The 14758-nt window shown below is 47.1% G+C and overlaps 1 protein-coding gene across 2 annotated transcripts in view; it reads right to left on the bottom strand.

The window, feature by feature from the left end:
- Positions 1–2307: 2307 nt before the first annotated feature.
- Alpk2 (alpha kinase 2) overlaps positions 2308–14758 on the bottom strand; it is a 125234-nt gene continuing 112783 nt past the window's right edge. For both annotated transcript variants that reach the window (XM_085699796.2, XM_048419066.3), the window contains exons 13-14: positions 12363–12411; positions 2308–3043 (exon numbers count right to left, since the gene is read on the bottom strand). In XM_085699796.2, the coding sequence (XP_085555922.2) occupies positions 2827–3043; positions 12363–12411 (266 nt within the window). In that variant the 3' untranslated portion in view covers positions 2308–2826. The remainder of the gene's footprint in view (positions 3044–12362; positions 12412–14758) is intronic.

The following is a 14758-nucleotide window of genomic DNA, read 5'->3' as shown; positions in this document are numbered from 1 at the left end:
GCACACATGGTCCAGCGGAGCAGAAAGTACACAGAGAAAGCAAACCAGAGCGAGCTGGTTGGCGAGTTCCTCCCATCTGCATCCAGCTGAACACATGCCTACCACATACGCAAAATGCAATGCATATTTAGAAAAGAGACGACTGTGTAATTAGAAAATAATTGCCACTCTTTGGGGCATTCTGTTTAATCAGATCCTATTGAAACCTTTGCTATGGCGAAGCCCGTTCGAAGCATGTCTGGGGAGGCACAGGTACAATAGACAACAGGCAATACAAGCCAGTTGTCTCTGTGGCCAGTTCTGGGCCTCCCCAGGATAGGGTGCCCACTGGCAAGGAGTCTTCACTTCCCAGCCATTCTCATTAGTGAGGAGCCTGCTGTCGGAAATACGGGCCTGTTTCCATAACGCTTTATTCGTGTGATCTGCCCATCACAGAACTCCATGGCTGAGTCTTTTAGGATGCTAAGTCATATCTGTTTGTGATCACTGTCAGGTGTCAAAAGCTGCTCTGGGCTGTCTGGACCTTCCTCGTTTGTTGGCTGAATGGAGCATTTGTTGTATTTATAGACCTTCTGAGGTTGCACTGTGGGAGAATCAACAGCAACTGGCTTGTTGTAAACTGAACAAAAGCCACAGAGATAGGGTTGGGTATTGTAAGACCCTGGAGCCATGCCTTGGTGCATGTAAGAAAGTTGGTTTCATGCCTGTCCCGTTGTTTGGCTGTGTAGGGAAAATAGCACATAATAGAAGATTGGGTGACCATGTAGTCATGCCAGGCCATCCCCCAGAGCTTTGGCTGGGACAAACCTCACTGTGGTGCCCCTTCTGTCTCTGGGTCGCCAAATATTTGCGAAGTGGTAAAAATCACACTATAATAAATAATACAGGCACTTTGAAAACAACAACCTAAGCATCCATGAAAGGAGCCAGGGATAGTTCCACCAAGAAAGTCTCTAGCTCTCCCCTCAAATCAAGATTTTGATGCTAGACAGACAGAAGGCGTCTGATGACTTTGGCTTCTTGTGTCAAGCCTTTCTATGCTGTTTTAAACACATATTTTGATACTATTTTTATAATTACAAGTTTTTACCCAAGAAAGAGTGATGGTCTGTCAAGAGGGTTCTGGCTGCACCCACATATACACACACACAGATGAGAAATGATAGATATGATTGCTGGGTAAAATAAATAGGATATATATGTATAGATGAATGATAGATTATAGACACAGTAATCTATAATAATCTAGATAAGTTGTAGATGACCAATTTAGATGGGTGATAGACATTACATGTGGTAGATAATAGCTGATAGATAGATAGATAGATAGATAGAGATGATAGATAGAGATGATAGATAGATAGATAGATAGATAGAGATGATAGATAGATAGATAGATAGATAGATAGATAGATAGATAGATAGATAGATAGACCCAATCAAAATATGCCCTATGCCCCTTTGTTACTGTGGAACTTTCTAAAATGTCACTGTTTGACACACATCTCTAAAATGTCTGTGAATAAGTCAGGCCACAGTCTCTCTCATAGGAGAAAAAAAAAAGAGATGATTTTAACATCGGAAAGTCAGGGGAGCCACCTCAGAAGAAAGACTAGAATTGCACGCTGCTTTTAAAAAGACAAGATATCGACAGACAAATGTTTTCTTCTTCAAATCCTTTCTTTAAAAAACAAAATCTCAGCTATGTTCCAATTTTCATCAAATAGCTCATGCATAAGAGAAAAGGGTTTTGCTTCCCATTGGTTTGATGGACCCCAAGGTCTTGTTCTGGTCCCTCTCCCACTGAGCTATAATCCCAGCCCTAATTACTCTTTCTCTGTGAGCCAGGGACTCACCAAGTTATCCATGCTGACCTTGAACGTTCCCTCCTCTTGCTAGGATGAGTCTCTGCCACCAGGCCCAGCGGAGAACAGTGTTTTAAAGCTAAAGAAGCCAGGAGTCTTCTACAGAAAGGCAGTTGTCTGAGAAGACTGAAGCTACGTCCGCCACAGCTTCTGCCTTCCCAGAATATCACGGGGAAGGAGGTGTGGCCTAGAGGAGACCCGTGAGGGCGAAGGGTGTGCAGGATCCCTGTAGCGGTTGCACCCTACCTAACTAGCACCCCAGGGAGACCACATTTAGAAAGGGACGGCACCTCAGTTGTACGAGGAGGAAACACAGATGCAAATGTTGAGTGTTACAGTAAACCTGTTAGGAAACTTCTAAATTACAAAATCTTGGAGGAATGCGGAAAAGGCACAGATCCTAACGGCCAAGTGGCTTTGATGACCTGCACACCTTACCCTGTTGGCTTAAATGTGAATTTATTGAAACAGAACACTGTGCCAAGCTGTGTGAATTGTGCTTAGAGATGGCCTCACACTTGGGAAGCCACCTCCAGCAGCAACAATAGCTAGCTAGCATAGGTGACATCCGACATTCATGATTTCAGAAACGTCCAGAAATCCTGAGGTGAGAAGACAAGGTGGGAAAGATTTTGTCAGTGGACAGTTGCCAGGCAGCATGGCACGCTTGACAACAAACCACGTGCAACACGCGAGGAGACACACGACGTGAGATGGGTAGAGACACCAGCTGTGTACGTAAAAAGCGGACTGTCTTTGAGGCTGACAACAGAACTGACGAGTCTCCCTGCAAGGCTAGAGATCCATTCCAAAGTCAGTTTGGCAGACAGCAAATGGGGAGACCCGGGACACGCTCTGCAGGCTGCAGGTTCTTGTACCTTGTGTGTCTGCAGGTGTCCACTTGCAAGCCCGTGTGCTGTCGGCTGGTGGTCACTGGTTCCTAAGGGATGAGAGACGCGAGCTAGGCTTTCTTTTCTGTGGGCGTCCCAGGCTCCGGCGTCTTCATGGATGCCGGGTTTGTCTGCACTCTGCCTTTCCCGATGCTTGCTTTCTTGGGCTTCTGGCTGGTGCTTTGGAGGGATTTCAGCCCCAGCATCTTACAGTACTTGTTACACTGGTGCAGTGCTTTGAACTGATCGATGAAGGTCATAGAGCAGTTGCCCTTGAATCCCTTGTACCTGTACATGGGTGTGAAAAAGAAACCACTTAAAGAGAAGACAGTTTACCTGTTTCAAAAGACATATCTGAAAGAGAAATTAATGGTGCGTAGAAAATATATTTGTTCCTATTCCCGTTAAGAATAACAACATGGCTGACTATTAAAAGAAAAAGGGGGGGGCACTGAGGAGATGGCTCAGAGGTTAAGAGCACTGGCTGCTCTTCCAGAGGACCTGGGTTCAATTCCTAGCAACCACATGGTGGCTCACAACTGTCTAAAGCCGTGTGTGGCAGCACACATCTGTAACTCCAGTGCTGGGAGGGGGATGAAGTTAGATGGATCCCCAGAGCTTGCTGCTCAGTCAGTCTGCCCAATCAGCGAGAGACCCTGTCTTAAAATATGAGGTGGAGAGCAATAGAGGGGAACACCTGAGATCAACCTCTGGCTTCTGCCCACCTGCATATGGACACACACACACACACATAAACACATACACTGTATACACGTATATGCACACAAAAGAGAAGGAAAAAATATGATCTCAGGTTGGGCGGTGGTGGTGCATGCCTTTAATCCCAGCAGTCAGAAAGCAGACACAGGAGGATCTCAGTAAGTTCAAGGCCAGCCTGGTCTACAAAGTGAGTTCCAGGACAGTCAGGACTGTTACACAGAGAAACCCTGTCTCACAAACAAAACAAAACTATATATATATATATATATATATATATATATATATATATATATATATATATATATATACACACACTCAGGACCTTGGGCTCTAGGCAGAATTTACAAGGAAGGCAGACTATTGATACTAACTTTGTAGCTGGCAAAATGATCCTGCAGTTCTTTTCTATCGAGTTGCCCCAAAACTCCAAGTCCTGTGCGCTAGCTCCAGTTTCCAATTCCATTCCTTGCAAGTATTGCTGACCCAAAAAGGATGTATTTAGCATCCATCAACTCCCCCATAACTGGCATTCCCTGAGACGTTCCAATGGTCCTCCTCCTCCCCACCTCATTTGATTGCTATTTGGATTTCCCAGTTAAATACTTGGAAGTTACTTGGATCTCCACAGCTAAAGGCTTGGAGGCAACATCTGCCTTTGCAGTCCGGCTTGCATCCATTTGTTCCCTTCCCATCAATGCATTCTATACACTGTCACAAGAATGCCCTCTACAAAAGGTAAAGACACTGACTTGGAGAAGAAATGTTCTTCCAAGAGACTCATATTCTGAATGCTGAGTCCCCGGTCAGTGGTGCTATTTTGAGAAGTTCTGGAAACTTCAGAGGAAGTTGGGACCTAGCTGGAGGAACTAGGTCCCGGAGGTGGGTCCTTGCGTATGTCCCTCCCTGGCTCTTTCCCACCCATTCCTCTCTTTCTTGCCCACAGTGAGATGAAGACACTCTGCTCCCGCAACTCCTACCATGATGATGCTCTGGGCACGGGGCTGTGGGTTGGATGCTCAAAAACTGTGAGCCACACAACTTATTTTCTGATCTTCCTTAGGTTGCTGTAGTCAGGTATTTCGTCAAATGGATAAGAAAAGTCATGAGTGTAGTAAGTTGGGTCACCTCCTGATTAAAGTGTCACTGATGTTAAGATGATAGCAAACTCCTCACCCTCCCCTAGTCCTGCCGCTGGTCGTGTCTCTAGCCCCCTGACCTGTCACCTTCAGGAAAGGTCATGCATGTACCTTCCAAGAGTTTGCTCAGGCGAATTCATCTAGATCAGTGGTTCCCAACCTGCGGGTGGTGACCTACCTGGGGTCACACATCAGATATTTACATTGTTATTCATAACAGCAATGAAATTACAGTTATTAAGAAGCAATGAAATAATCTTATGGTTGGAGTGGTTCACCACAACATGAGGAACTATCCTAAAGGGTCACAGCATTTAGAGAGTTGAGAACCACCGCTCTCTATATGGCATGCCCTGCTTCCCTTCTGTCTCTCAGCCCTGCTCACCGTCCATCCTCAGTTCCTCGACTTTCCCAGCCAAGCTACATCCTACATGCACACACACACACACACACACACACACACACACACACACACACACACTGTGCCATCGTCAGCAGAGGACTTGGGGCCTCAGTAGGCCATAGACTCCACAACGATAGCACGAAGGTGAGCATCCTTCTCAAGCCTGGGTGCTTTTTTATGACTGGTCAATATTTTTCAGTGTTCTACTTTTGTGTTGCCCTGAATCATCACCGAGTCCTCACAAATAGACATGCAGGAGGAAGGACCAGCGAGTATCCAGCCAAGCACTGTGCTGGAGGCAACAGGTCCATCAGTGAACCCGCACAGCAACAGGCCCATGGACTTCCTGTCTAGAGAAGATAGGTGTCTAATCACCCCCAGTGACGCGGATGCTGGTGAAATACTCATTGCTGGCTTAGTGAGCCTGGATGCTGAGCCTTTGTAAGCATCTGCCCGTTGTCTCAGCTTTCAGATGGGAGGGAAAGGAAGGAGAGTAACCCTTTAGGGTGGGTGGAGGGTTGAAATGAGAAAATGCCTCTTACCCACGTGGCCACATAGTGGATGGCACATCATAAAGATTCAGTTCCTGGCCATGGATTGTTACAGCTACCGATCCTGGCACTGCTGTGACTGCCAGGGCCCTCCAGCAGGAGGAATGCTGCAGGGGAGGTTGGAGGGTCAGTGACAGACAAGCAGAGAAGTGGGAGGGTATGCCTGGAATATAGAGCTACTGACCTGATGATTTAGAGTCCAGTGCAAAACAAAAAGATGTTCAAAAAGTATTGAGGATGTTGAGACAGTAACAGCAGATGAAACTAGACACAGCACTTTCCTGAACGTGGGCCCAGGCACTGCACATCCACGGCTGGGCGTGAGTGTGAGGCTCTCTCTCATGAGTAAGGCCAAAGAGGAGCACAGCGCCGGCACAAGGCCGCTGCTGTAACTAACATGGTTCGTCATCAGCCCTGAACACACAGGCGGTCGAATGCTGCTGTTTTCCCTAGGTGATGCACACCAGCTTTCAGGGCTCTGAAAGCCTTCCCCACTCCCTGCAGCCTTGGTGTAGGCCTGCAGCTCCATCCTGACAGGTGTGCTATGGTCCAGTTGCCCCTCCTCCTCTCGGCTTCCAGGAGGCCATTTCCTTAGGAGCTGCAGCTGCTCTCCAAAGAACACATGCACTTTGCTGAAGAAAAAGCCAAGCAAACGCAGCAATTGAGTGCGGCAGAGCAGGGACTCCCACGGCTAAGCCCGTTAGCTTTCCATCTCTATCGTCCTCTGCAGAAGACTCCAGAAAATGTCAAATGCTAGTTTGTGTGTGTTTCCTGCCTGCCCAAGTATCCCCCACTGTGTGTGTGTGTGTGTGTGTGTGTGTGTGTGTGTGTGTGTGTGTGTGTTGGGGGAGACAACCCAGGACACTCATGTGCAGACATAGGAGAAACTAGAACTTAACTGCCTCTGGATAGGGTGTCACACACAGTTAGATGTGGTAAAGGCAGCCTTGCACAGTCTGGGACATGTTTCTCAGCACCCAAGTTCTGCAAGCTTGGGCTGTAGGACTCCATGGAACCTCCTGGACCCTTTCCTCAGCACGAGAATGGATCTTTCCCTTCTGTCTCTGTGTGTCCTGAGGAGCTGACCCACACTGTAGAATCAGGAGTGCATATCCACATCTCCCCATGGGTGCCATCTCTCCCCAGACACTGTTTTACATCCAAGGTCCCTGTCCAGAGCAGGCTTTTACTACGACTGTTCAAACAACAAGTAAACAGATCCCAGCCCTACCGGCAGGGCTCTTTGATCTCAGCCCAGATGGATTTCCACATCACATTTCTGATTTTCTCTCTCTCTGTTTGCTTTTATAACAAAATAAGCAACGCTACCCAGATGCAATTCGTAAAGAAAAGGACTTTATTTAGCTAGAGATTCCAAATGTGGCCTCGACATCCTGTGAGAGCTCTGGGCTATGCTGCAATATGGTACAGAAAAGGCCAGAAGGGGCCAAGTGTGCGCTGTGGCCTTGGGTTATGGCTCCTCATTCCATAAGACCAACATTGATCTTTTCCTGTTGCTTTCCCATGATCACCAGGCCCCACGGCTCAGCAGTTCTACAGTTCAATAAAGACCAAGCTTCAAGCCCACAGACCTCCAGGCGGCATGCTCCAACCAGAGCACACTTTGAAGTTGAACTCAGGCAATATTGAACCCTTCCACAGCTTTACCAGAGGTACACGCGTTTTTGTTTTGTTTTTTTAGGTTTTGCCACCTGGTGTCTACAGAATTCAGAATCTTTCTCTTCTCTAAATTTGGTCTCTGTCTCAACTTGGATGTTGGGCTTTGCCCTGTTGTTCTCTCCAACTGGCAACCATTATTGTGAAATGGTTTTTGCCTGGGAAGAAAAATATGGCAAGGTCCGTATGTTTCTAGACCAATTAACCACAGATGTATTCAGAGGACATAAGTCTGATTTCACCAAGCTGTCATCTACCCAAGCAATAGGAAACAGCTCTCAGTTTATGACCTGATATGCAAACCACATACACCATCTGCTGCCCTCGGGCTTGGTGGAAACTACCGATCTAGGCTTCGTGACATCCTTCCAATGTGAACCCAGATGCGGAAACCCATCGCTACTGTTCCCGTTATTTAGACATACAGATACCTAAAAGTTCTGTCCTTCCAAGAAGCTCAGAGGGTGATATTATTTGTAAATAGTGGCTACTGTAGATCTAACGACTTAGGATGAGATCCTATTGCAGTGGAGCAGGTCCTGGATTCCAGCATTACTGATATTTACATATGAAGCAGAGAGAAGCGAGAGGCACATGAGAAACCTATATGATGTCTCAGGCGGAGTTCTAGTGATGCTTCTACAAATAAAAAACCATCAAAGAGTACAGTCAAGCACTAGAAGGTAGGGGACAGGCATGAAACAGACTCCAGATGGAACTAGTCCTGCTGTGAGAGTTAATCTTGGTCGCCAACTTGGCGGCATCTAGAATCACCTAGGAGAAGGACCGCTGGGCAGGCAGGCATGTGGGGAGTCATTTTTAATTAATTGCAGTTGGAAGATTGCCCTCTATGGAAGGTACCATTCCCTGCGCTTGGCTCCTGAGTGTGCGTGAGAACAGGTGTTTCATCCCTCCTTCCTTCTGCTTCCTCGTCAGGATGGAACACACCCTTGCACCATGAGCCAAAATAAACCTTTGCTCCTTTAAGTGGCCTTTGTCAGAGTTCTGTGTCACGGCAACAGAAAGACAAAAACAAAAGCTAAGACACATCCTGGCACCTTTCAGGCTCTCAGCCTCCAGAGCTATGAAACCATAAACTCTTGCAATTTTAAACATATGCATTAGTGGCCTAAGCATCTAGCACAGTGGAATAAGAAACTTTGTATTAGAGACATATGTATCTGTGTGTGTGTGTGTGTGTGTGTGTGTGTGTGTGTGTGTGTGTGTGTTTAGAAACTTTAGCTGTGCTAAATTTTACTTATTGGATCTTTGCTTTTTAAACTCCAGTTATAATCACCTGGCCTTCCACACAAAACATACAAGATATTTCAACAGAGCCACTGTTTGTAAGACTTCTGGGCAGGGGCCAGAAGAACACCATGCCACTTCTCTACCTGGGGAGAAATGTGTTCTGTCGGGCTCTGCTCGGCCCTGGAGGTCCAAGTACATACACGGCCCACTGCTACAAAGGCTTCTTGCCAAAATGTAAGGTGACCACTTTTCCCTAGCAAACCTCCAAGCATCCTGGGTGGTGAGAGTCTCTCAAATGTGGTTTCCACATCAGGAATGCCTGACAATTCTGTGCCTCCTTACACCTGGTTGTTCTTCCTTCCAAAGGTAGACAGGCTCCTCCTGGCAGGCAGCCCATACAGAGAAGTGTCCTTGGTATCTACTCATAACCATCTCCTTTGGGCACAGCAAGTACCAACGGAAAGATCTGCTCAGAGTGCCCCCTCTTTGTTTCACTTCCAACTAACCATGTGACTAGAGCCTTTTTTTTAAACCCAGAGAGCAGAGAATAGCCTCTGTTGCCCTCTAGTGGCTAAATCATCACACACACACACACACACACACACACACACACACACACACACACACACTTTCTCCCGGGAAACTCCATTGCCTAGAGAGATGCTTACAGGGCTCCTGGTAACAGATCTGTCCCCCCTGCATGTCTTGGTTAAGTTTCCAAATCTCCAGTTGCCAGATTGAGAATCTTTTTTTGTCTCTCTCAGAGAACTCTAGGTGGCTGAGGAATTCAACTCAGAAATGTAATCCAAGAGCCAGTTAGGCTCTCCAGTCTATCTGGAGGGTAGGTGACACCTCCAGACATAATCATATGATAACCCAGGGGGACTGTGACAGGGCTGTTTTAAGAATCATGCCAAATGAAAGTTGCAATGAGCAGATCATAACGGTTCCTTATTTTATGAGATTATGAATAGATTATTTATTCACCAGATAACATCCCAATCATCATTTGAATATCTTTAAATTCATTACAGAACAAGACAGGTTGCATTTATTGGGATGTGAAAGAAATAAATGTGCAGGTTGAGACATAAGGACTATGTACATGTATGCATGCATGTGTATATAAATGCATGCATTGTATGGAGGACAGAACACAATCTCAGTGTTATTCTTCATGTGTCAATCACCTTCACCTTTTTTTTTTTTTTTTTTTTGCCTGGCCAAATGGAATAGAACTTCCTGTCTCTGCCCCCTCCCTCTGCTACTGGGATAAAAAGTGCAAGCCATCATGCCTGACTATGTATATACATATACATATATGTGTGCGTGTGTGTGTGTGTATGTGTGTGTGTGTGTGTGTGTGTGTGTGTGTGTGTGAATTCTTAGACTTGAGCCCAAGTCCTCATGCTTGCCAACACTCTACAGCCAAGCGCTGCCAGGGGACCAGCCTCACATAGAATTCGCAACTCTCTCTTTCCGTCTCCAAGCTTTTCATCAGTGAGCTTGTTCAGAATAGAGAAACTGTGTCTAATGGATCCTCATTCACCCAGCTCCTCCCTTGTACTCGGAAAGTCTGACATCCTCCTCTTTCTTTCCCCTGTTCCTTGGCACTCAGTGTGAACAGTTTCGTTCAATCTGCAGAGCATCTTCGAGTCTGAACCCTTTCCCAGTGGGCTACGATTGTTCTCGGTCCATTTGCAGATTTTGGCTTTGAGGGGAACATTTCTTTAAACAGGTCTTGCTTTCTCGCATGTGAGATAAACCCCTGTACATCAAGGGTGTTTAACCCATGCCCCCACCTGCACCCACCTCCTTCATGCAGAGGATGCTACTGGCCCTCCCCTTCCTTTCCCTCCCTAGATCACTGCTGGCTCTGCCTTGCTCCAGATGGAAGGGGAGCCTGGGAATCTAGGTGGTGGGTATGGTCATCAGAGTTCACTCGGAGAATAAGGATGTGTAAAGAAGCCCTAACACCCCTTATTCTCTGAGAGATTCCCCATTAACTGATTTTTCAAATCAGGCTTCTAAAATACAGTTCTTTTTAAGTGTGTGACTTTTCTTTAAACTTCTAAAGAAAACTTTAAAACCTGGACAAGCTGATCTAGAGTCCTTTCAAACACTGCAGAGTTCCCTTCCCACCTCTGCTTGGGTGGGAAAGCAGTCGTAAGCGCCACTTTGCAGGCAGCGTTCCACCCTTGGCTCCATCCATCCTCTCTTCTAATGGGCCTTGGGCAGCTGTCCCAGGCTGCAAAAGTAACATAAAAGCTGAGAACAAAACCAAGGGCTTAGATTTCTTTTTAAATTAGGAGGGGCAGTGCCGCTTGGAGCTCTCTCATTCCTGGAAGCCGTTGACATGCTTCACAAGATGTCGTAAATCACCAGGCTCTTGTGCTCATTTTGGTTCGGGGACTTCTTTTTTTTTTTTTTTAAAGTAATTTTATTAAATTATAAAAGTTTCCATTTACGCCCCTCTTCCCAACAGGTTCGGGGACTTCTTGAGCAGTTTTGGTTTAGTAGGAGATTGTGCTAAGCCAGCAGTTCTCAACCTGTGGGTCGCGACCCCTTCAGGGGTCACATATCAGCTATCCTGCATCTCCGATATTTACATTATCATGCATAACAGAAGCAAACTTACAGTTATAATTTTATGGTTGCGGGAGTTACTACAGCGTGAGGAACTGTTCCAAAGGGCCTCAGCAGCAGGAAGGTTGAGAACCACTGCTTTAGGTGACGCTGTGGAATTTGGTGTATCCTGGCAACAGGCACAGGTGAGCAGGAGTAGGGAGTTCTGTTGAGCTAACATCGGTGACAGGGTCTGGAGGAAGGTTAGCCAGGGGGATTCTCAGCAAACCACAGGGACCCTAGGCAGATAGGCAGGCAAGCCAGGTCTGGCTGAAATGGAATTTGTCTTGTTCGGCAGACAACAGCGAGTCTTAAGAGAAGACTCCACTTGGGAAAGTGCTCTGACAACCCAGGGACTTCACAGGTAGGGTACCACAGGTGATGGGAACACTCACCCAGGGCGAATGCTTAAGTGAACAGCTTTGAAGGACATCAGGCACATGATGGCACAGACACAAGGAACCTGAGCCTAACCAGTCAATCCACTCATCAGACACACACACACACACACACACACACAATACATTTGAAAATATTTTTTTGAATAGCCACTTTCTCTTCAGAGAGGCCCAGGTGAAGCAGCAAAACGGGACAGTTTGTTAAAGCCTGGCTAATGGTCACAGTGTCACCTGAGTGAGCAACTGAGTGGACCAGTATCCTTGCATTCAACCAGGGAAGGAAAGCCAACGGCACTGGTACCCAGTCACAGGCATTTGAAAGGCTCCTGTGCTCCCAGGCAGGCTGCTGGGAAGTGGCTAGACAGCCAGGGATGCAAGCTTCTGTAATAATCTCTCGTGCCGACGAGCCACCAGGAGGATTTTGGGGGAGGGGAAATGAACTAAACATATACACGTAAAACTTATTGTGCTCAATTGCAAAGCCCAAAACAACAAAAACTTCCCATAGAGACGATGAAAAGTGTAGAAACTGGAGGTTTGGGGTTGAAAGACATCCCAGCGATGCCAGAATACCTTCTCACCAGGACGCTCCTCCGAGGAGTCAGTTAGTCTGGCAATGCGTTTGCAGGCATTCTTGTTTGCCTCAAAGTTAGGAAGCAATGTGTCCCCCCCCCCAGAACAAAGTCCATAAATATTGTATGTAAGTAAAAGAAATGAATTGAGCTCATTCCCAAGACCATTTGTCGTCCACGGTAAAGACAAGAAATCCACTCGGTCCACATTAGCCAGGCAGCGTTTGCCGGAACCCAACGCGAAATGACACCTACTTCACTTTGTCCTACTCACCCTTTAGCTAGTGTTGCTATGCCGACGTCAGTTAACTTCATCCCCACACCTGCGGAGAAAAGACGGATTGGTCAGGGACTCTCCCAGGCTGGATGGGGACAGCTTATTGCCTTTCTGGGTCCGTGTGTCCTCACCTCCCAGGTTCTACCCCCAGAGCCTTGGGAGACTCACAGTCCGTCTGCCCTGTGCCTGGTGTAGGGAGTAATGGTGGAGAGGGCAGACCTGTGACTCAGGCAGCAGTACCCAAGGCAGACCTCCTTCAGACTTATCCTTGCCCCACGATGGAGCAGGGACTCGGTTGCTCTCTGATGAATTTGAGACTAGGCACTTTCCCAATGAGTTTTCTAGCCAGAAATGATGTCTCTTCAACTTAGGTCTGGTCCCCTGTTCCTCACTGAAAGTGGAAACCCTTAAATAGAAGGAAGCGTGGGCATGGACCGCCTTGGTCAATGGCAAAAATAAGCAAGTTCAAGGCAACATACTCACAGGCAAACTCCACATCCACAATTCTCCTTTCCTCTAAGATAGTTTCCTATCATTTGCTGAAGAATTTCCAGATCCTAGGAAACATTCACAGGCTATGGGTGGACGTGTAGCCATTGGCCTGGGGATAGTGGCATTTGGAATCCACGGCCCAGCCATTTAAGACTTTTAATAACTTCATCCACAGAACCATGGTGGTGACTGGAAATACCAAACCCCAGACAATAAAACAGCTACTGAGTTTCCCACTCTGGCTCAGCAAAAAGCCACTGATGTCCTTGCTGGAAACTCAGGCACACATGGCCCTTTGGCTACTGTGCTCCCAGAAGGGCAGCTGGAAAGTAGCTGGGGAGACAGAGGTGCAGGGGAAATGAACAGCCTGCTGTCTTCTAGCATGAGGAAGGCGAGCATCCTACTACAGTAAAGGACTGCCCACTTTCCCTCTGCCCCAGCCTAGGTCAGTATCCTTAACGTCTGTCTCCCAGGCTACCAATTAGGAAGAGCATCAGTGCTCATGCCCGGACTGTAGAGGTCCCTGGGCCTTTCTAGTGTCTTCCTGCTTCTGACTTCCAAGGATGGTGGCTCTGGGGCACTTGCCCTGCCTCCGTATGACCCACCTGTGCAATCCAGTGGTGACCTGTTGGACACCTCTGACATATCTCTGACTCTGGTCCTATATGAGTGGGACTGTAAGCAGTGATATCCCTACCACCAAGCAGGTAACTTGGCCACGGAGCAGGCAGGTAGGTGACAAACCAGTCTGGGGTATGGAAGGAGGTCCCAGCTCTCTCTAAAGCCAAAGCTGGGATGAGATTGGATGACAACCTGGTTCCACGGCTCTGCTCCCAGAGGCCCAGGGAAGGCAAGCAGAAGGCAGAATGTCTGGTTCGTCAGTTTCCACCAAGAACATGGCAAAAATGCTGCTGTGTTGCTAGTCGGATGGGTGAGTCACCCGGTAGCCATAAGCCCAGCTTTTGCACACGTACCTGTGAGCTAAAGGTGGTACTTTGGACATCCCAGTAAACATTGTAAAAGCTGAATCATCTCATTCTTCCAAAGATATTAACAACGGGAACACATGAATGCCTGCTTCATATTGCTTTATTTGTAGAAAGTGCAATGGTTTTTAAAAGATGCCAGATTGCAAAGGCCCCTTTGGACATCTTTTTCCATGGAAGGTCCTGTCTAAACACCGTAACTCTAAGTTCCAGGAAGGGCCAATTTTTTTATAAGACATTTGGTAACAGGTGCTTGAGCTTGGCCAGTGTCCTCCCTTGCCCTCACAGCTGGCAGCTGCCAGTTTTGGTTTAGAAAAGTAGGATGCCAGGGTCAGGGGAGATGGCTCAGTGTGCAAGCCTGAGGTCAGATCCAGGTTCCCAGAATTCACCTAGAAGTGTAGATGTGTGTGTGTGTGTGTGTGTGTGTGTGTGTGTGTGTGTGTGTGTGTGGTTTCAGAGTACCTCTGGGGAAGTGGAAGATAGAGATGGAGAATTTTCCAGAATCCTAGCTCACTTGGTTTAATTATTTGCCAGTAATTCAACAAAAGTTTTCAACCATCATTGGTGGGCAGTACTTTCAATTTGATGTGCACATAACCTGTCAGACTGAGGTGTGGCTGATAGTAGCCTATGGGTTGTTTCTAATGGGAGGAAGGGCAGGAGTCTCAGCATCTGGGTTTATGGTCCTCTTGGGGATGGCTCCTTAGAAAGCCTAGTGGTCTCAACAGGTCTCGGGTCTTAAGCCATGGACTCACCCCTGACCCCACAAACCTACAGTCCCATCAAGTTTCTATCAACAAACAAATGCACCCGGGGAAGACAACAGTCACATTCGGTTTTGTTTCTTTTACTTTTAACTGTGCTGTGTACAAAGCCACAACGCTGCCTCCGGATGATGTGTGAGCTGGCGCCACA

This window comes from Myodes glareolus, chromosome 13, assembly GCF_982192425.1.
Source record: "Myodes glareolus chromosome 13, mMyoGla1.1, whole genome shotgun sequence".
Taxonomy (NCBI): Eukaryota; Metazoa; Chordata; class Mammalia; order Rodentia; family Cricetidae; genus Myodes; species Myodes glareolus.
The sequence above is the reverse complement of the archived record's forward strand: the minus strand, read 5'-3'. Positions and strand labels throughout refer to the sequence as shown.